A 22,772-nucleotide genomic window follows, 5' to 3' on the forward strand; every position below is an offset into this window, starting at 1 on the left:
AGAAAAGGTTTTGGCAATAATTTAACATTTCAGTCTGCCCTGGTGATTTAAGTAAAATTTAAAAAAACCCTGAAAACAGATTCCAGTGAAAATGAGCAGAGGCTGAACTTACCTGACAGTCAGCGTCTTCAAAAATAAACTCCACAAGTGGAGATGTGTTATTTTCCATTTTTGTGCTCAGCTTTAAGGATTCATTTACCAAGAGAATGTCACTGACTAAACTGTAATGCTTCCCCCAAATAATACCAATTCTTTTTTTTTTTAAGAGACAGAATTGCAATCAGCCTTTGCTACAATACAGTGTGTTTGTGTGTGTGCACAACAGTCAAGATCATACTTAGAATGTGACTGTTGGGGTTCAAATAATGGCCTTGCCATTTACTAGCTGTGTGACCTCAGCTAGCTTAACTTACCAATGCCTCAGTTCCTCATCTGGTTTCAGTAAAAATACACATTAAACAAGTTCATATAAGTCAAGTTCTTAGAACAGTGCCATCAGGCAGGCTTACATAGGCGGCTCAAGGCTGCCTATAGGATGGGTACGTTTTAGACCCTTCCTAGAATACCATTAGCAGTCACTCTCTATGAACCAACCACATTATAATCAAGAGTATTTTGCATTTTTAAAACTCTTAAAGACAAGCCTTTATATCGGTAGTTCACCACAAAGTTTGATGATCTTCACCATTTTATCACTAACAATTTCTATCTTTCTTCCACAAAGATGGAGAAAAGATAAACATCTTTTGCAGTGGAATAATGATGATTAACATAGATTGGAAGCTCTTGGTTTACCAGGTCCTATAAGTGCTTTATATGTAGAAGTTTATTTCATCCTTACAAATGCCTAAGAAATCAGGTTTTCTTATTGTCACCAATTTACACACAGGGAAACCAAGACTCAGAGATCACAGAGCCAGTAGTAACAGAGCAGAGACTGAGCTGTCTGTGTGACTACAGAGACAGAAGCTGAATTCTTAAGAATGGCACTTAATTATGGAAGGGACTGCATGGGAAATTCAGTTTAATACCCTCATTTCCCAGGTGAAGAATCTACAGCAAGACAGTGACTAAGCTCGTGTAAAATCAGTCTGGGGGACTTAGTCCGAGGGCCTCTCTGTCACACCACTCTGCATCCTTCTTTCGTCTAGTCTAATCCTGGATTTGTATTTCCCCACTTCTTCAATGTTGAGTAGAAAGTCAGGGGGGAAAAAAAACACATTTGCCCTGAACATATTCCTCCCCCACACATCCATTTTTTTTCTCCTTTGAAGTAGCAACAACAGCTGCCAACCACGATCCCCCGGGCTTATAGAGCATCAGTCGGCTTCACAGATGAAGGCAAAGATGAAAAGACAGAAATCCCTCCTTTAAAGAACTTTGCTAATGTTTTTCACTCTAAATTCATTCTTTCATTAGTGAACACTTTTAAGACAACTCTGAAAGCTCAAGGCAAGAGTAGCAAAACACTGAATTTTAGGAGCTACAGGTGGTCCCTAACTGATTGCCAAGGGCCAGATGAAGGGGAGTTAGGTGAATGGACACTCAGGTCTCCATCTTCTGTAACTCATTTTATTTAAACACATCCTTTCCAAACTTACAATCTCTTCCACCTTCCCTAGGTTATTAAAGACAAACTTCATTAGCGAAAGGCAAGAGGAAAAGAAGACCACTTCCACATTTATTTAGGGTTCCAGTGATTTGAGCCCTTTAGCAAGAGGAGACCTAACAGGAGTTAGAGACTCTATTTCTTGGCTTAGACCCAAAGTGTGTGCATTCTAAATCTGAAATTGGGAAAGAAAAAGCATTCCTAACTATAAGCATAAAGTTTCAGTATTTTACAAAATTATTTTAGTCACATAGACATCCATCACTCACATAAAAACACATGCAAAATCTGTGTATTACACAGATTTGTTTTGCAATAAAATAGGCTCTATTTTAACTTCACACTGAAAATGATCTTTTAAAACCAAGGGCAAGTCAGGAAGAAAACAGTAACATTTTCATTTAGTCATTCATTTAATAAATACTTATTGAGAACCTACCACATTCTGTACTGTCCTAAGCACTGAGAATGCCCCAGTGCATTCTCGAATCTTCATTTCTAGTGGAGAAGACAAATAATAAAGAAGATGAATATAAATAAAATATATTGGGAATCTAACTTGTAGTAAGTTCTAACAAGGAAAAAAAAATAATCAAAAGACATTAGAAGTAACCAGATAAAAAGAACAGAAACTTGAGATGGCGTGATCAGCAAAGACCTTATGAAAAGGTGATCTTTGAAATGAAACAAAAAGGGCTAGAGAGATTGGATTTCACCAGAGAAGAGCAAGTCCAAAGGTCTTGAGTTGGAGGATTATCTTGTATCTCAGAGAAAAACACCCAGAAGAGCAGAGTAGCTCCAGTAAAGTTAACAAAGGGAAGAGTTGTAGAAACAAAATCAGAGAGGTAAGAGGAAACCAGATTATGTACAACCTTACAGTTCAAGCTAAACATTTTGACTTTTACCATGAGCTAGATAGGAATCTATCAAAGAGTTTTAAGCAGAGGGATAACATAATCAGACATATTTTAATAGAATCACTCTGGTTCGGGGAGTTAAAAATGGACTGATGTAGTACAAGGTCAATAACCAGTGGCTTCTATAATCAACTAAATGAGAGATAATGGGGACTTGGAGCAGTATGGTGGCAGTGAGCATGGTGTAAAATGCTGGATATATTTTGAAAGTAGAGCCTAGAAGATTTGTTGATGGAACTGGTAAGAGATGTAGGGGAAAAAAAATAAGGTTAAGTTTGAAACCTTTCTGGTCTGACCAACTGAACCACAGAGTTCAAATGGGAAGACTATAGGAATATCAGCATGCAACTGCTTTGTTTTGCTGTTTTGCTTTGTTTTTTGGGTTTTTTGGCTTTTTTTTTTTTTGGCTTTGTTTTGTTTGCTGGAGATGGGGAAGGAGCTCATTTTTTAACATGTTCAATTTAAGATGTCTATTAAACATCCCGGTGGAGATGTCAAGTAGATAATTGGATATACAGGTCTGAATTGATAGAAGAGGTATGCTAGGAAGAAATGAATTTGGGAGTCATTAGCATATAGATGAGGAAGAATCAACAAAGAGATTGAGAAAGATAGGTCAGAGAGTAGGAGGAAAACTAGGCGAGTGTGGTATCCTTGAAGCCAAGTGAAGAAATTACTTCAAGGAAGAGAAAGTACGAGTCTAATGAATGCTGCTCATCAGTCAAGAAAGTTGAGGTCTAAGACTTGACGGCTAGATGTGGGATCATTTAGCAATATGGGATTATTGGTAGCCTTGATAAAAGTAGTATCAGTGGAATGCAGAAGTACAGACAAAAATTTGATTAAAATGAAAGAAATTGAATGGTGATTATAGACAACTCTTTCAAGGGGTATGCTGGTAAAGATGTGAGAAACAGGAATAAATGGATAGAAGTAGGATCAAGAAAGTACTGTTTGTACATAAAATAAGGGATATAAGGAAGTGGTCCATTAAAGAGGGAAGACTTCCTGATGTCAGAAAGAATTAAGAAAGCTGTCTTTGAGTAGGCCAGATGAATGTGATCTAGGGCAGTCTACTCAAAGGGTAGTCCAAAAATGGCAGCATGAGCATCAACCGGTAGACCATTAGAAATGCAAATTATTTGGTCCTATGCTAGAGCCAAATAAGTAAGTATCTCAGAGAAAAACACCCAGGGTCTCAGGTGGGACCTAAGGACCTGTCTTCACAAGCTTTCCAGGTTATTCTCACACGTGACAGTATGAAAGGTATTATCCAGTGCAAAGGGGAGGGATCAATCTTACCTAGGAACACGGACAATTTATCTCTAACAGGAGGAAAGGTGGTGTATGTGGGCATAGGTGAGGTAGCTAAGCAGATATGGTAGTGGGACCTTATGGAAATTCTAATTACTCTGACTTCTCCATGAAGGAGGAAGCAAGATTATTGGTCCCTTTTTTCCTGCTTTGAGTTGGACTATTAGTTCCAGAGACACAGGGTGACTTTGTGTTGCATAGCAGAGTTGTATTAATCTCCTCATACACTCCAAGTCCAAATCAGCTAATCCTTGCAAAGATATGCTTCCCACCTTTTCAGGGCCTGATGTTCCTTAAACTGATCCACACTTTCTGCCCCTGCCTCAATCATGCCGTTTCTCACCAAAAATAAGGTTGCCATTTACAGAGCATCTGCCATGCTACAGGCACTTTCAAATATATTCTCTCCTTTAGTCTTTCAATATATTCTCATTCTCTCATTCAGTCCTTCCACATAGGTTCATTTATCCATTGTTTTACACATGAGAAGGTGTAGACTCATAAATGAAACTGTTTACTTACCTAAACACTTACATACCATGACATCCGGGGTATATACATCACCAAAGTGATTTCAACACAAGCACTCTATTTTCCTCAATTTTATGCCACTCTTCCTACTTTTCCTACTTAGGTTGCTAACAGGAATCCATTTTGTTTTTTCCAGAGGTCACTTTGGTTTAAGTGTTCTTTTAACCAACCAATGCATCTTTCAGTATTCTACTCAATTGTTACTCTCTCTTCCCCTCCCTCACCTCCCCTTGCCATTTCCCTTCTCTTTTCCCCTTCCTCCTCCTCCTTCATCAATTTCTTTACTCACTACTGTATCTTTACAACTGCATCTAATATGTCATTTTCCTCTCTTAAACCATCCACAAAGTTTAAATATTTTAAACTACAAAAATAAAGTACAAGTAGTCTATTGTTTCTTAAAGTTTCTACTGTTAAACATGTAATATCAGCCACTTTCTCATTTTGCCTAAAGTCAAACTTTTTGGTTTTCTATCATGTTTTATGTGGCCATCAGGTCTTTTCACGTGTTTACTTTTTCAGGTCTGCCTAAGCTGGGTTCCCCAAAAACCCACACACAACCACCAAATAGCCCCCAAAGTAGAAAGCGTGTTGAGCATTAAAGCACTGTTAAACATTTGTGCTCCAAATCAAGGAAAAAAATTCTAATGACAGAATATGCCAATATTATTTAAGCTTACCTATAAATCTTCCTTGGTCAATATTTGCTTTTTAATTATTATATAAGTTTATCATGAAATATCCTCTAGGTAATAAAAAGACAGGGTAACATAAAAAATCTAATGAATAAATATATTAATCAATATTTAGCAGCAGTCCATGAGCAGTAATGCACTGTTGTAGGTTTTATCATTATTGACCTACACTGAAACTCTGAAAGGAAAGTAGGTGTGTAGTCAGGTCACATTTTCTGTTAGGTTACTAAATTTAGAAATATCTTCACCATTTACTAGTGACAGAACTTTTTTTTTTATTACTTTTCAAGAAAAGTATATAGGATATCATATATAGGTAATTAAATCTAGACATTAAATGTCTAAATAAAATTGTTGGTAGTTTAGGACAACGTGTTCCTAAATTAACCATTTTTATCATCTACATAGGACACGTTATTTTTACTAGGCCCTTGTGGTCTAGTGAAATTAACTCTTTTCTGAACTCCATGTGTAGGTATATTACCAACCAGGGATTCTCTCTACCATAGGCAACTCATATCCAGTATGTGACAATGAACTCTACCTTCTCCCCAAGTCATACTTCTGCTGTATTTCTTTTTTACATTTATTTGAGAGACAGAGAGAGAGCACAAGCGCAGGAGGGACAGAGAGAAAGGGTGACACAGGATCTGAAGCAGGCTCCAGGCTCTGAGCTGTCAGCACAGAGCCCGACTTGACGCTCAAACTCACAAACCTTGAGATCATGACCTGAGCCAAGGACGCTTAACAGACTGAGCCGCCCAGGCACCCCTACTTGTATTTCTTATCCTGCTGAAGAGTATTCACCGCCTAAACCCCAATTCTGAATGAAATTCCTCCAGGTAAATTCCTCTCCCTCTTCCATCTATTCAATCTCTAAGTGGTGTCAATTCTACCTTGAATCTTTACAAAATCCATCCTTTTGAACTCCACTAAATTTCTTATTCCAGGACCTCATCCTCTTGCCTAAAATATGAGAATATGCCCCTAAGTGACCTTCCTGTCTCTGATATGCTTTGCTGTTCCTGCAACACCCATTTGTCGATCGTGCATCATAAAAATGTCAAAGCAATAATAATTTGAGATGGAAATCTCAATGACTAATGACGTCACTGCTTTGCTTAAAATTCTTGAAGTACAGAGAAGATAACTCACAAACATCTTTGGACGACCCTGAAGGTCTGGGAGCTGGTCACTGCTAACATTTCCAGACTCACTCTTGCTACTTGTTCCATCACCCCTTTCACACTATTCTTATGGAACTTCTGTAACTGCGGAGTCTCTTTCCCTTAAAATAGGTTATGACATGGAAAAATCACTTCCCCCATCTGCAAACTAGAACTCAACTTCCAAAATGGAAATTATAATGATAATCACTTGACTAGATTATGAGAGCATAGCAAACTATTTAGTTCTTTACAAAGAGTAGCTATTTTTATTTCCCACAACTAATAATCACTGTAACTTAAGCATTTTTATTTCAATGTGTGCCATTTAAACCTGTTCTAAAAACAACACATTATAGATTTGATGTTGTCGATAAACACCATTGAATCATAAATTTTCACTATTGTTCTGTTTCCATTCCTTAATTACTTGCATCTATGGGGAATTACAAGAAGCATTCCATTTGTTTTGTGTTTTCTTTATTCCTTTTTGAAAAAAAAATGTTTGAGAGAGAGCGCACGCGTGCACTGGTGTGCAAACAGGGAAGAACCAGAGAGAGAGGGAGAGAGAGAGTCCCGAGCAGGCTCCACTCTGTCAGCGCCTGACACAGGGCACAATCTCATGAACTGTGAGATAATGACCTGAGCAGCAATCAAGAGTCAAATGCTTAACCAACTGAGGTACCCAGGTTCCCCTCTTCCTTTCTTAAAAATTTGCAAATAAGAGCACTGGTTCCCCCATTATTCAATCCTATATTCTTCTAAAGATGCTATTATTTTGTTGACTCATAGTTCATTAATAACTGTAATTATCATCTGCTATGTTGCATCTTAAGTTACCCAGCAATCGCATATATTAGTTTTCAATTTTGGAAATTAAGCTCTTGAAAAGACACTTCCTCTCCTAAATCAGGTAGGGTTCCAGGTCTATTTTTCTAATAATTACATTTGTAAGTCCACTTTGCTTTTTGTTATTGCCACATTCTAATACTAATGTAAAATTTCAGTCCTCTGTATGAATACCCTATTCAAGGCTTAGTGTAATATATAAACTAATTTACTTTTATCCTTGTTGATTTCTCATATGATAGGATTTTTGAACGACACAAGTAACTAATATTTGGTTTTCTAGGCCTGTGGTTAAAAAAATATGAGTCAACTAATATCATTTGGATATATTTTGAAGGAAAAAAAAGAGCCTAGATTCCTAGTAATAGAAGCAAGGAAGATTTGAAAAGTGTCTCAGTATTCATCTTAGTTTAAAGCTCTTTTTGAGAATAAAGGGCATACACACCTGTGTAAATATGTATCTCTTTCAATTTTATTAGACATTTTCTTTATTTCTCCTGCCAAAACTGCTTATGAAAAATATATATCTTTGGCTGAGAATTCCAGCTACAAACAATTCCAGAATTCTCCTAAGGAATCAAAATAATATGTTTCCTTCTTATAACAGGTTCCTTTTCATTTAATTTTCATTCATTTTTCCCTTCATGCCTCTCTCTACATTTTTTATTTTAAAACACATACAAGACGAAGGCCTCTGATTTATTCCATTCAGGACCTGGGATTTATATATGGGCAATTCGTAGTATTTGTAAAATAATAATAATAATAATAATAATAATAATAATAATAATAAAACTACCCCTAAGGCCCAAATTTAATATACACATTTGCCAATGGAACTCTAATAAACAGATCATTGAATTTTAAAGCTGGAATGGGCCTTGGAGAGCACGGAGTCCAAACTCAAAAACTGTAAGCCAAAGAATCTAAGTCACTGGCCAGTCACTCAACTAACCAGAGGAGAATAGGACTAGACCCGCAGACTCTGAATCCATGTTCGGTGATCTTTTTTAATAAGTCACATGTTCTCTCATGACACAGACTTCTGGTATCTTTCATTCCTCATAAGGTAAAAATAGAGTTAACTGGGTTTGTCCTGTGTCTGAGCAACTAGGAAGCACTCATTCTTAAAAGCAAAACTGGGAACATCTGAAATTTCCCTAACAGAAGCTTTCCTCTAAGTCTGCAATTTCTGTCTATTCACAAGTAAGCTGCCTAGGGTAATGTTCTCTATAGGCAGTAGCTATTAATCTTTGACTTTTTTTTTTTAATTAAGAGGCAACAAAGCTAATTTTAGGTTACTGCTAAAAACAAAACCAAAAAAAAAAACAAAAAACAAAAAAAAACAAAACCTCTTACTCTCAATAACTGATCATCTTGGAAATTGCAGACTTTGTTTTCATGCTCTGCCTAAAAGTACTCTGTCTATGCTGGGAGAAATCTGTAGATACCAAGTTTGATATTTGAAATGTGCACTTTGGCAGACCTCCATCTAAAGGTGTATTTTTTATGAAGGATAAAGAGCAGCTGATTATACTCACAAAAACCCCAGAGGAAACAGACTCTGTTGATGGTAACTGCCTACAGTGGAGCAGGAAGAGCTCAAGTTTCCCTCTCCCTCCAACCTTTGCTCTGATAATTACCAACCAAGCCCTACGACAATATTTCATTTGATGAACCAGCAAAGTGCCCGGAAAGAAAGGAAAAGGAAGCGCAGGGCACTTCCCACGAGGGTGGGGGAAAGAGGTTCTGTGAGCTTTCCCTACTGATTAGAGCTGGGAAAGTTGATCTCTTTTCATGCTGTAGATGAGGCGTGCTGCAGTCACGCCTCCCGCTGCCAGCCCAGCACCGGGATCTTAATCAGTCACTATGAAAACTCATTAGCTCCACAGCAATGAGTCCTCCACTGCTGAAGCTTGGCGCTGTGCTTAGTACCATGGCAATGATCTCAAACTGGATGTCCCAAACTCTCCCATCCTTGGTAGGACTGAACACCACGAGGATGTCGACGCCAGATACCTTAGTAAGTCACTCCAGTGGGTTTGGCCATCTTGGGAAGTAAGTGCATTAAATCAGTGGGCTTGATTCTGTAAACTGCAAAGGCTGAGATTATGCTTCTCTATTTACAGGGCAGCTTCAATGATACAATATTTATGTGCTAACTTTAGTCATGGATATTTCTTTGTGAACACTTTAAAGTTACATCAAAAAAATAAATGGACTGTCTGAGAAATTAGCTGTGAAAGGAAATATTAGACTCATTAAATTCTCAAGAATGATAAGCTTTAATTTAACTATATTAATCTGAAGTTTGGAAGGATTCTTTAAGAAATATGTTTTGTTTTTTATTATTTTACTTCTTTTAATGTCTGTAAAATTCCCCTAATAGAATACATTCTATCTAATCTAATTTTACTATAGCAGTCTCTTTCCTTGGAATTCAATTCTTGTGACTGTTTGCAATGCCTTTAGTCTGAGAAATCAACTTCTTTTAAACACGAATAAAAAACCTCAGCAATTTAAAGCCTGCCAAAAAGACTTTAAGAGAGCTAAGAAACACAAGCAATATATAGCTCACTTGATAAGATCATCTCCCTTTATTTTTTTTTTTTTATAAAGACCTCCTACCATAAGTCTAGCTCCTATAGTCTTTGTTTACCTAAAATTAATGTCTTTTTAACCCTTCCCACAATATAACAAAGTCTTTTCTGGTAATTTGAACCATGGTTTATTTAGCAATACTCTAAAACCTTTCCAACAAAAGGTTTTTCAGACAGAAGTTACAAATTCAAACAGAAGGAATATCCTTGGAAAAAAATTTCCCTGCTATCAAATAAAGGATGCAGAAAATAGTATTTGGAGCTCTTTCTCTTTTTATTTTTATCTGTTTTTACTACTGGATTATTAGTACTAAAAACTCAGATACTAAAATAATGGTAACCCTACATTTTCAAGAGTTATTTGCAATTATTACTAATAACTAATCTATCAATGTGCAATTAACTGAGGAGAGTCAAATCAAATTAATTATATAATTTACTAGATTCACCCAGTGCTTAGGGTACCAGCAGAGCACATATGAGGCACACTTTGACCCAGAGCACATATGAGGCACACTTTGACCCACTTTTATGTTTACCTCCCTTAGGTCACTTATGTCACCTCAGCACCTCTATGGTTGAGTTTCCCCTCCTTATCTGTATGATGTATGTATGGCAGGAGGAATGTAAAAAGATTTCTAGTTACAAAGAAAGCATGATAGGTCATCAATAAACAATTATAAAATCAATTTACATTATATAATATATACTGTGCCCAATTTTCTCAATGTTCAAGAACCTTACAGTTCTCAGCACCTTAGGTGAATTAATTCTTTCAGAAAATGAATCTAAGAAATTCATAAATGAGTCATATTCCAAACTTGGTACCTTGGTTCTGATATGTATATTTTTTTGTGTATAATGGACACTGGTTTTGTTATTTCCTATTGTTGTTAATGGGGGAGAATCAAATTTCTAACAATATGCATGATTCTTTTAGGAATTCTAGTTATCATGTAAGGTTACAGTAATTCAGTTTCTTTACTTCCTGATTAGTAATCTGTTGTTTGAAAAATGTAAAGCATTGCTATAGTCTGGTTCTGATACAATCAAATTTTCCTTTGAGTGCCAAAAAAAGAAAAAAAAAATCAGGAAAGTTTATACTCTTCACTAAAAATAAGAAACCAGGTTGCAAACTTTTTTTTAAATGCTTTATAGAAGTAGCATACTTTATAGAACAATGGTCTATGACATTTCCTTACCTTAATTATTGAAGATAATTGCTCATACCTTACAATTCCCATGGTGAAAAATGAATGAATCTGTATTTCCTAGATTAAGATCATAAAATGTTAATGCTGGAAAGGATTTCTGAAACCATCCAGGCCAGTTATCGTCACATTATTTTTGGCAGCAGTGTCTTTTTTCCCCCCAGAATTAAATGTAATATATGCTGAACAAGTATTTGTTGAGCAAACCTGAAGTGGAAATCCAATTTGTAAAGCAGGTCATGGGTCAAATAATAAAGGATGGGGGGAGGCATTTATTGGGCTTCTACCATCGGCTCCTTCCCCACACAATCAATCCCTTGCCCTAGATGAGATTCCTCCAGAGAAATCTTATAGCACTCAAAAGCTGAACTGGAAGTATGAATGAGCTAATCCAACAGCCTCATGCCGCAAGTAGGAAGAATGACCCAAAATGTGGGACTGAACAGATTTCCCCCAGCTGGTGAATGACAGAGGCATGGGTGGACGCAAGTCACCTGGCCACAGTCCTGTTCAGAGAAATGGTCTCCTTCTTCATGAGTCCCTGCCCCTCCTGGCCCTGGTGTCACAGTAGGCTCTTTCTGCTCTGCTCAGGTGGTTTCCCATAATCCTGGACTCCACCTCCCTTAGACAGAATGGTTAACCGTACCCTTCATCGTAGGTTTGGTTAGGATGTCCTGCACCTTTCAACATTCTTGATCTACGTTCTCACTTTATACAGTCTGAATGGGATGAGCCTGCAATTGTGTAAACATAAAAAAAAAAAAGATGTCTTAAAATTTGTTTTGTGGGTGCTTATGGGATGTGGAGATGGTAAAAAGTAGAGATTTACACAAATATCAAATCTTTAGAAGGGTAGTTTCAAAAAAGCTGGAAAAAAAAAGCGGGTTTTAATAATTAAATGCGATTAAATCTGTTTATAGCAAGTGTCTCTGAAATAGTGTCCATTTGATGGTCTCAAAAGCTCAGAGGTTTTTAAATTTCCAGGATGTTTTTGTTAATAAGTAGTTAAATACAGCTCCTTATTAAAGGAATATGCTCCCTCTTGTTTTTGTTAGAATCTTGAAACATTTCTTTATTCTCCTCTGTAGCCCCGTTTGCTTTCTTCTTTCCTTTCTTTTTTCCTTCCAATTTATCACTGGGCCCATCAGCCTTTGGAGAAGCTGGTGTCTGCAGAGGTGAGAAAGCTCAGGCTCCCTCTGGCACTTCTCTCTGATGCAGAGAACTGGCCCTTGAGGCTGAGCTTCTGAGAAATCCACCTCCCCCCCCCCCCCCCACTGCTGTGGACTCCACACCACGAAGAACCTGGAAAAGAGCAATTAGACCAGCAGAGGACATTCAGCAGACACCAGCTGTCCCCAGTCAGCTGTGCTCCTGTGGTGACAAGAGGCCTCAAAGGGAACCTGTGGGCAGAAGTGATTTGTTTTGCCACAGTTTCATACATCCAGCTGACTTTTCTTCATAAATAACCACTTTAATGAGTTAGTCAGTTTTAAGTTCCTTAAAATGAGTAGAATACCCTGATGCAAACTCCCTATACTTTTCTAAATATCTTATTCTCAGCTCACTGTCCTTTTTCAGTCTGAAGACACCAGACTTCTGTATTTTACAGACTGCTTTTCTTCCTCAAATCCTTAGGCAATATCCCTTTTGTGAAAGGACAACTAAACAAATTAAAGAGTGGGAGATGGATGAGAGAACAGAACTGCAAATCTTGAGAGCCACAGAGAAAGAGATAATTGCCTTTTTGGACAAGAACTGTGACATGGGCTTATTTATTGAGTAGATTTATTCTTGTTTAAGTACTTAAAGCACAAATAGGGCCAAGAGGGGAAAATTACAAAGATAGACATTTAGGTCAAGCCCCTCGGGTTTCCCCCAGTGGAAGGGGCTGCCTAGAGAGCAGCAAAATTCTTTCCATGCAGAGCTCGAATGGAACTACGGTAACAGACAGAAGCATGAGAGTGGAAACACACAGGACCAGATACAACCTCTGAGTCTTTCCCAGCTCTAAGTCTCTTTATTCCAGAACATGAGGTGTCCAACCAACCTAAACTTTTATCTTTGTTTTTTGTTTGTCGAGTTTTTGTTGTTGTTGCTTTAATGGTTACTTTTCTTAGAGGCTTGAGGTTTCTTTGAGTGAAGAATATGCATTTATTTTTAAGAAAATACCACTTTATTGGGGAGCACTGATACTGTTTCAGATTGAAGTTTGCCTGAAAATAGACCAGTCATGCAGACAAATAATGTTAGCTAAGACTTGGTTTTGCCAATGGGCCAGGCACTATTTCAAGTGATTTACAAGTATTAACGCATTTAATCTTTATAACAGCCCCACCAGATAGTAATAAAACCTATCTTCATTTCCCTAAGGGACGCTGAAGCACAGGAAGTTTGAGTGGTGGAGCCATGAACCGAACTCAGGTAGTCCTGCACCAAAGAAAACTGGGCACAGCCCTGGGGACAGCCTCTAGGACAAGCCCCAGAAGGAGGGGCAGCATGCTGAGTGACCTTTCACTGGTCACCACCTCTTAACCAGCTTGCTCTCCAGGATTACCAGACCATTAGTGGTTTTCCAAGGGTTCAGGGAGGAGTCTCCCCTTTTTTTATTCTATTTTGTTATACTTCTTGTTATAAAGACAGCTTTTAAAGAGGTGAAAATCACGACTCTCCTACAGAAGAATCTGCATTTCTGATTTCAGTTCCAACTAGTCTCATATGAGAAATAGGAAGAAAACTGCTGCTATGCAGTGACATCTTTATTAACACATCCTCCAGAGCACAGCTTCTTTCAGCGTGGTCTGTCAACATCTCTCATTCCTTTCCTCACATTTCTCCTCTCTTCACAACGAAAGCCATTAGCATGCTAAGCCACATTTCACTCGGAGACCAAACCTATCCTCAGACAAAAATTTATAAGGGGTTTCATCACTTAGGCATCTCCACTCTAAATTGAATATCATCTAACAAATGGATTTTTTTGCTGCTTTATTTTCCCTTACCTTACACACCACTCTCAATAAGTAGATTCCTTATTCTTTTTTTTTTTTTTTTGCCTCAGTCTGTACTTTTATGAAATGTCTAGAAACTCAAGATAAAACATAAGACGAGCAATGTTCCACTAGCTGATTTGGTTCTCTTAAAAGGATCAGAATTCTGTCCCTTGCCTGCCTCTCCACCTGGACCCTAAGAAATGATTGCAGGGTCCGCCACAGGAATATCCAGTTGGGTTTTGCTGAGCTGTTACTGCTAACAACTCCTCCAGGGGCTAATTGCTACTTATTTCCATACTGTTTAGATAATGCCCTTCACCTGCCGGGGTGCATTTCCTCGAAAGCAAATTTTCTGGCTATTGGTAAATGGACATAGACTATCTGACTCATTCATCTGTACAGGATGAGAGTAAAGAGCTCTGGGCTGAAAGTGGAAGAAAACTGGTTTGAGTCCTATACATGACATTTACTAAATGGAGGACTTGAAAAAAATTGCTTATGTTGAGTTTCAGCTTCCTCATAAGATAATGTGTATATCTAAGAGTAGTTGATTGAAAAAAAAAAAGTGAGACTAATACAAAGGGAAGGATTTTAAAAACATAAAAACAAGTTGAAATGCAAGGTATTTGTATTTATTTGTACATTTACCTCAGTCCTTAGGATCTTTCTTTTCTGCTACAAAGACCCAGGAGTTTTGGGAGAACTCTCACCCAGTAGCTTTATATTTATAAAGCATGGCTTGGTAATTAAATTATAAGCAAAGAATCCAGACTTGAAATCCAATTGTTAAAATTATCATTTTAATTCTCCTATTTAGAACATTCTTAAATATTTCATGAGTTCTGCAATATTAAAAACTGCTAAATAGTTCATTTAGTTCTTCTAATTAACACAAAAGGTTCAAAGAGAGCTGCATCAGTAACCACTGTGATTAGCAATGCTTTGGATAGCACTAAACCACATGCACCCTCCAGGTCCAAGTACTGGTCTTCATAGCAGTTCAGAAAATGCTTCCAGGGTTATCTTTATCATTTATAAAAGGGAATTTCAGACCACTGGTGGGCAGGGTGGTGGTTAAACTTTCAGTCTCTGACATTGAAGTACAAATCCCAGCTCTGATTATCCCCTGCCTGACCTTGAACAAGTTCCTTACTGTCTCGGTTTCCTCAACTCTAAAATGGGCAGTATAACATAACCTCATCCATAAAGTTGTAATATTCAAAGGCAACAGTACATGCAAACTTCCAAGTAATGGCTCGAGCTCCATAAATGTTTGCTATTACTATTACGGGAGTTTTACAGACACTGGTATAATTGCTATTACAAGTTAAAATGGGAGGTCTTTTTCCATTGGTATCCAAAAGCTGTCCAAATATTTCCTTCCACCTGAGGTCTTGGTTGGTTTTATTTTGAGCCTCTTTTCAATGCCAGTATGGATGCCCTAAAAGAGAGCACCAGAGATACTCATAAAACTTCCTTTATTTATCACTGACCCTGACACAGAGGTCTCTATCAAAACCCATAGGACTGTCAGGCACTCATCTTTTATATTAGCTTTTTTCTCTTTTGAGTTACCTTTGTCTTGCCAAAGAGGTAACTTGTTATAGTTGGGATCATTCAAACTAACTCTGTAGTAGATAAGGTCAGGGCTCTTTTCACTGATTCTTACAAGAAGACAATTGGAAGTACAAACAAGGCTGGAGTCCACTTTTATTAGGCTGACACTTCAGGGAGAATGCTAAATGAACATCAAACCCTCTTCACCTTTTCTGTTTCCCTCATTCCAGAAAGCAACTGACACCTTGCCCTGTCATGATAAGCTCCTCACTAGTTAGCCAAACACTTGGCAAGTGAACACCAATATTAATGCTGCCAGGTTTAATAATCAGTGTTTGCACTGCTGTTAAAGAGATATTATAATTGGGTGACCCCTAGTCCTTTATCCAAAAGCTAAATTTATCCTGGTAACAAGACTTAATTCTCTTACATGTTGGAGATTTGTGTCCAATGTTAGGCGAAACCTAGGTGAAACTATAGGACCCATGTCTAGATATATTAATCCCATACCGTTATGTAGCTTAAACCTTTCATTTTATCACTGAAACTACTCTGCTAAACTATTCCCATCTCCATTCTGTAATCTCTGCATTTTTCTTCCTTAATACGAAAAGGATAATATGATAATCTTTAAGATGCTTTCTGATTCTGATAATAACTCTAGGTACCTATCTCTATCCTAACTGGATATTCAGGCATAAAGGTTAGAAGGAGTAGGAGAATGAAAAAGAAATGGTCATGAATCCAATGCTTCAGAAATAAAAGGCAGCATAGGACACTTCCATGAATTATATGAAAAGGGAGATTAAAAAGAGCACTGGCACCAACTGCTTCTCATTATAGATCAAGGACAAGGACTATGATATCTTTATGAGTTTCCTGAGTTTATAACATATAGCTTCCCCAGTATTTGTTCATGATTGTTGTTGGAAGGCGTATCAGCACCCTGTAGTGATTACTGCCAAAGCCCTTGAAAAGAAAAAGAGCTGTGTGTTGGTGGATGGTATGCAATGACCTGGGACAGAATAAGTTGGAGATTATATCTGTTCTGGTGTGAACTCCAGAGACAGAAGATCTCACAGACCATAGCAGATCTGTGGAGAGGGAAGTCAGCTTGGTTTAGTCCTTTAAAGGGTTTGCTTTAACCTGGTAAAACACTCCAGTCTATGGGCAAATATCCAAGCCCAGTAACACTGAGAATTTTCCAAGACAGTCCTCTGCTGGCCTCCCTTCACCTCTTGGTTCCTAGCCTCATCTCAGCTCCCAACCCTCAGGCTTTCTCTCACCCTCCTCAGCCTCACACCTCCAACCTGATTCATGAAATATCTTATTTTCTAAACTAAATTCATCTCTTTCTTCTCCTGATCATACAAGAAATACCTATCTGCTGAATCCCTGGAAAACATAGAAGGACAGAGAGAAAGGCTGACAAATTTCAGATCCCAGCTGTAGAAGCAAGCCAGAGCTTAGCTAGGAAAAGGCCCATTGATTTATCTGATTATTTCCACAGGAAAAACAAATTTGGATCAAACTGGATGGTTTGTCTACAACATCTGTTAGGTAGTTTTTTCAATATCCATGATTGACGCTTGAAAACAGTTATCTGGATGTTCAGCATCATACTGATATGGCCATAGCATAATTAAAAGCAAGACTCTAGAGCTGCACTGTCCAATGAAGAGGCTACATGTAGCTATTGAGCATTTAAGATGTGGCTAATTCAAATTGAAGTCATAAGTATAAAATGCACAATTTCGAAGACAGTAATTTTAACTTTTCTAATAGGCTTAAAAAAGCAAAAATTACTTTATTTCCATTGGACAGTCCTTCTCTGGAACATACTGCCTGGCTTCATACAAGCTAACTGTTCCCAAGCATATTAACCCATTTCCTCTTCTGTGAAATGGAAATAATAATTCCTGCTTCTTAGGGTGCTTCACTGTACTGCTGCATCATCAAGTCAATGCATGTGAGTTGTCCCGTGGAATAGAGCCTGACCTTGAGTAAGCAACATTCTTCAGCCTAGGCAATCCCCAAAGAGAAACTTAACTGAAAGCCAAGCCACTAATAATCTTAGCAGCTGGAGGAATGAATGAGTGCCTCTCTGGGCAGTACATCATGGCATCCACAATGACTTCTCCTTATACAATGGAGAGTGTATGTTTAGCAGCACCTGGGTGGCTCAATCGGTTAAGCATCTGACTCTTGATTTCAGCTCAGGTCATGATCTCATGGTTCATGACATTAAGCTGACAGCACAGAGTCTGCTTGAAATTCTCTCTCTCTCTCTCTCTCTCTCTCTCTCTCTCTCTCTCTCTCTCTCTCTGTTCCTCCCCATCTCTCTCTCTCAAAATAAACACTTAAACTCTTCCTGAAAAGTAACTAGATAAAAAAGAGGAAACTTATCTTTGTACCTGATAAAATCTACTTAATACAACAGAAAATATCTAATATGTCTAGTAGATGAATATAAACTAAGCGTTGAAATAAGACATACGAAAGGCAAATAGCAATACTAGACAATACACATGAAATGCCTAATGAATAACACAGAATAGGTAGAAACCATAAGGGTTTAGTAAGTTGAATGTTTATGAAAGAGGTATTCCAATAAGGAGAAACAAAATGAGTTGCATATAAAGAAATGAATCAAGGTAACATACTTTCAGGACACACATGGACCAATTTGTTGGAAAGAAGTTTCCTATAGGAAGATACAGGAGGTAAAACAAGAAATGTAAATAGGAGGCAGACTTTAAGCCACCTCATTCCTAGATGGGAAGGCCACTTTAAGCTACAGTTCTAGGGAGGTAGGGTGGTAAGTACACAGAAGTAATTTGGGAAGATGGATTTTGCAGACCATGTCAAAATACTCTTTAACCTCTCTGGGACTCTGCATCCTTTGCAAAACCATGCTGATCTAATCATTTTATCCTGTATTCTTACATGCTACTTTTCCAACTTTATTAATAATTGGCTCTTCAATGCATGGGAAGTGCCCTGGGATAGGGCTTTGCTTCAGAATATCACAAGTGAATAATAATCAGAAATGTGTATGTATGTATATATGTATATACAGATATATACATACACACACACACACACACACACACACACTACTATTATTTACTGTTGAGAAAGACAAGCTAACAGATCTTATGTAGAGAGACTGGTGATATGTGATTAAGTGGTTATCAGATGCTTCTAAATTGCACTGCCATGTCCAAATAAGACAAAAAGCATTAGGAAATGTTGTAGGGTCAATAAATAGTTACTAATATAGCCCATTGAAAGAAAAATTTGGGGTGCCTGGGTAGCTCAGTGGGTTAACTCTTGATTTCAGCTCAGGTCATGAACTCATCGTTATGAGACTGAGCCCTACATCAGGCTCCGTGCTGAGTGTGGAGTCTGCTTGGGATATTCTCATTCTCTCTCTCTCTCTCTCTCTCTTCCCCCTCTTCCTCGTGCACACACGCTTTCTCTCAAAAATAAATATTTTAAAGAAAAGAAAAACTATCCTGGGGACAGATAAGGAAGGTGTAACTGAATGAAGTTATGCTGCCTATAGAAGTTGTAGAAGTTGTTTAATCTTTCTTTTTAAAGAATAAAAACAGAAATTTTATCAAAGAGGATCCTTTGTTTAAAATGTTACAAACCCACATTCTCTTTATCCTGTAATGCGGGTCTGTGTTGTGTGTTTGCTATTGGTTTCCTCAGACCCAGATTAGTCCCAAAGAAGGGTGGCAAGTGTACAGTTCAGCACAAGACCCTGATGGACGATGCATTTGCACAGTGGTGGCTCCAGAACAAAACCTGTGTTCCAGGGATGCCAAAAGCAGGCAGCTTCGCCAACTTCTGGAAAAGGTACGTGTCCTGTCCTCCATTTTTTTTTTTTTTAATCTACCGTTCCTTGAAAAGGAAATGCAGGAAAGCAGGCAATAATGAGGAAGGTCCTTCCAATTTTTGTCCCCCTTTTTCAAACTTTTTTTTCCTTCCTTGAAAGGAGTACCTCAAGATTCCTGCTCTACTGTTTATTTTAATTACTTTTTATTTTTCTGTCTTACCTTCTTAAGACTGGATATCTATCATATGCCTTAATATCCAGTTGGTCTCTTCTTAAGGGGAAAAAAAGGCAAAAAGTCTTATTCCTATGCCAGAAATTTATCCTCAATTCCCAGGATCACACTAGGCTGTTTGAGCTCATGCATTTGAATCACATTAACAACCTTGCAAGGAAGTTAAAATAATGGAATGCAATATGCAAGCTATCTGAACAGATAATGAATAATTTCAAGTATTTATCATCATTCTCTAAGTCATTCCTTTGAACATTAAGCTCTTCAATTTCATTCAACAGCAATCTCTCCATATAATTTACTTAAGCCGATCCATAACAATCAAATGCAGAATGCCCTTGATTTATTCTTTTTTACAGATAAAAGTCAGCTCATGAAACATTATTTATGTTTAGTTTGAGGAGGAAAAAAAAAAACAATGAATGGTTCTTTCAGTTATTCTCATTCAGAATTTCAGTGTGTTGGGCTCTGAATATAGTAGGACAGCTGGGTGGCCAGACTGATGGTAAGACGGCAACATGTGGGAATTTTAAGTACCTTCAGGGATAATAAGATAAATTAGGTAGTATGTGCTTTTAGAGAACATCATGCTCAACCATTCACTCACTGCAATATCATTTCTATGATCATTCATACAATGATGGCATTGAATAAGAACTTTTTAAGGAAAGTTAAGAGAAGCCAGAAAAATGAAAGCATCAAGTTTGTTAATATAGACATGCCTACTTTATGCAATTTCAAGCTTAGCAACAATAACTTTCTTCTACTGCCATATAATGAAAATAAATTTCCTCCATGTACATTATTTGGAAGTCTATTGATGCTCTAAAATTTTAAGAAAGCTTTTTTCTTGTTTTTATAAAATGATTAGTCCTGTTTTCCCTCCCCCTCTCCTCAGAGCTATCATCAATCTATCGACTCTCTCTTCTTATGTCTCTTTTTATAAGATCCTATCTTCCCTGCTCCTTCAATATCTGTCCCCCAGACAAAAGCAAATGTCATTTTCATTCAAGTTAACGACTCTAGCTAATGTGCCTCTCAGCTATTAGAAATCATGACAAATGAACTGTGATTTTTCGTGGGTATACCTTACCAATCTTGGTTTTCTTTATTTCTATGAAAAAAACTCCAAATATATAGTTTAATATTGTTTGGTTACTAGGGATATTACATTAGTAAAAAGATTTAATCTTTTAAATCCAATTTTGCTTTTCTATTAAATTTGCTTTTCTATTAAATATTTCCCCTCAAATTATAGACTTTCTGATCCTATATTCTTTTTCTGTGCAAAAGCATCTTTTTTCTATATCAACTATGGTGAGGGACATTCTTAGATACTCTATCCTTATTTTTGTTATTGTTTTTCAATATAGCATTACATATCCATACCTCCCCCTATACAGATTCAGACATCTCTTCTGAACCTGTTGGAAAAAACAAAAAACAAAAAAAAAAACACAGATTTCTTCTGAAATCAGTTGAGAAAGTTCAAATAAAGTGTTAGAAGGTGGATAATACCCTCTACAGGTCCAAAGTGAAATGTACTCCAGAACTATGATAAAACCGGGAATTAGTGTAGGATGAAGCAGGCAAAAAAATACAACCAAGGAGGTTGACCACAAACCATCACTGATACAACCGCCCCATCTAATATGCAATGTGTTTAATGATTTAAAGAAATTCTAGAAAAATCACACCTTTAAAAAGTCATTGTATGTAATTAAAAAACCCCACAAAATTTATTAACAAAATCTAGGTCTCTACAAGTTATGTTTATTAAATTTACCATTTGAGAGTATTATAGGAGGGAATAGTAAAGGGAATAGTATATAGGAGGGAATAGTAATAGTAAATTATGTACATTACTTGGAGTGGGCTGAAGAAGGGAGTAGCACTGATTTGCTGCAATGACCCAAAAAAAAAAAAAAAAAAAAAAACCCATCTGAAATAAGCACTCCTTATTCAGACTGAGCCAGTTTTTCTTATTGACTTCTCTATAGTTTCACAAATATCCAAGGCACCAGATGGAAAACTGGAGCAGGAGTTTAGGCCGCCCACTCACCATTAACCAAAGAACTAATTTAGGCACATAATAAGGAAATGTTTTTAAAGATTTATTTATTTATTTATTTATTTTGAGAGAAAGCGTGCACATGAGAGAAAGAGAATCCCAAGCAGACTCTGCACTGTCAGCGCAGAGCCCAATGCAGGGCTTGAACTCACAAACTGAACCGTGAGATCATGACCTGAGCTGAAATCGAGTCGGACACTTAACCAACTGAACCACCCAGGTGCCCCTAAGGAAATGTTTTTAACAATATTGATAACAGTATTTCCCATATCTGTATCCACTCCATTCAATCCTCACAGCTGAAGAACCTGCCCTTCTAAGCTTACGTAAAAAGAAACTGCTTTTTGAGGTTAAAGAACCTACCAGTGTCACTCAACCAGTGTATTATGGGGCTTTACCAGATCAGTTGTGTTTTCTCAACACCATGCTAGTGTCATCCAGACTGTCACAGGTGGTCCCATACTAATTTAAGCAATGTTCTGTCAAATATTTTTAACCATATCTACATTACTTAATATTTAAAGAATTACAATTGTTTTCCCAATATTTCAGGTCTTAATATGCCCAAACTACAACTGTTCATTTAAAAAAATGTTTGTTAGCAGGGCACAGGTGGCGCCATCGGTTAAGCATCTGACTCTCGATTTCTGCTCAGGTCATGATCTCACATTTCATGATTTCAAGCCCCATGTGTGGCTCTGTGCTGTCAGCTTGGGATTCTTTCTCTGCCCCTCCTCTGTGCTCTCACTCTCTCTCTCTCAAAACAAATTAACATTTTTTTTTAAAAGCCTGTTAGTTGGGGCACCTAGGTGGCTCAGTCGGTTAAGCATCCAACTTTGGCTGAGGTTCTGCTCTCGTGGTTCACGGGTTCGAGGCCCGCACTGGGCTCTCTGCTGACAGCTCAGAGCCTGGAGCCTGCTTTGGATTCTGTGTCTCCCTCTCTCTCTGCCCCTCCCCCACTCATGCTGGGTGTGTCTGTCAGTCTGTCTCTCTCTCTCTCTCACTCTCAAAAATAAATAAAAACATTAAATGAATTTTTTTTTAAATAATTTAAAAGTTTGTTAGCTGTGTAGCTTCTCTGTACAGTTGAAGATGTCCTGCATGTCTAGGACAGTATCTCCCAAAGTGTGATTTTTGGAATAGGATACCAGTGACACCCTCCTAGTAAAATGATTTTAAGAAACTC

At 37.6% G+C, this 22,772-nt stretch overlaps 1 protein-coding gene across 3 annotated transcripts in view; it reads left to right on the forward strand.

Annotated features, from left to right (window-relative positions):
• The window catches only part of OLFM3 (olfactomedin 3), a 188,981-nt gene that overhangs the window by 134,397 nt on the left and 31,812 nt on the right, over positions 1-22,772 (forward strand). Inside the window, exons 1-2 of one of the 3 annotated variants that reach the window (XM_058716381.1) lie at positions 8,870-9,104; positions 19,157-19,303. The exons of 1 other annotated variant lie outside the window; for it this stretch is intronic. In XM_058716381.1, coding sequence (XP_058572364.1) covers positions 8,976-9,104; positions 19,157-19,303 — 276 coding nt within the window. In that variant the 5' untranslated portion in view covers positions 8,870-8,975. Of the gene's footprint in view, positions 1-8,869; positions 9,105-19,156; positions 19,304-22,772 lie in introns of those variants that run through there. One more of the 3 variants, XM_058716382.1, reaches the window with a different exon arrangement.

Source organism: Neofelis nebulosa, chromosome 2 (genome assembly GCF_028018385.1).
Source record: "Neofelis nebulosa isolate mNeoNeb1 chromosome 2, mNeoNeb1.pri, whole genome shotgun sequence".
In the NCBI taxonomy this organism is placed as follows: Eukaryota; Metazoa; Chordata; class Mammalia; order Carnivora; family Felidae; genus Neofelis; species Neofelis nebulosa.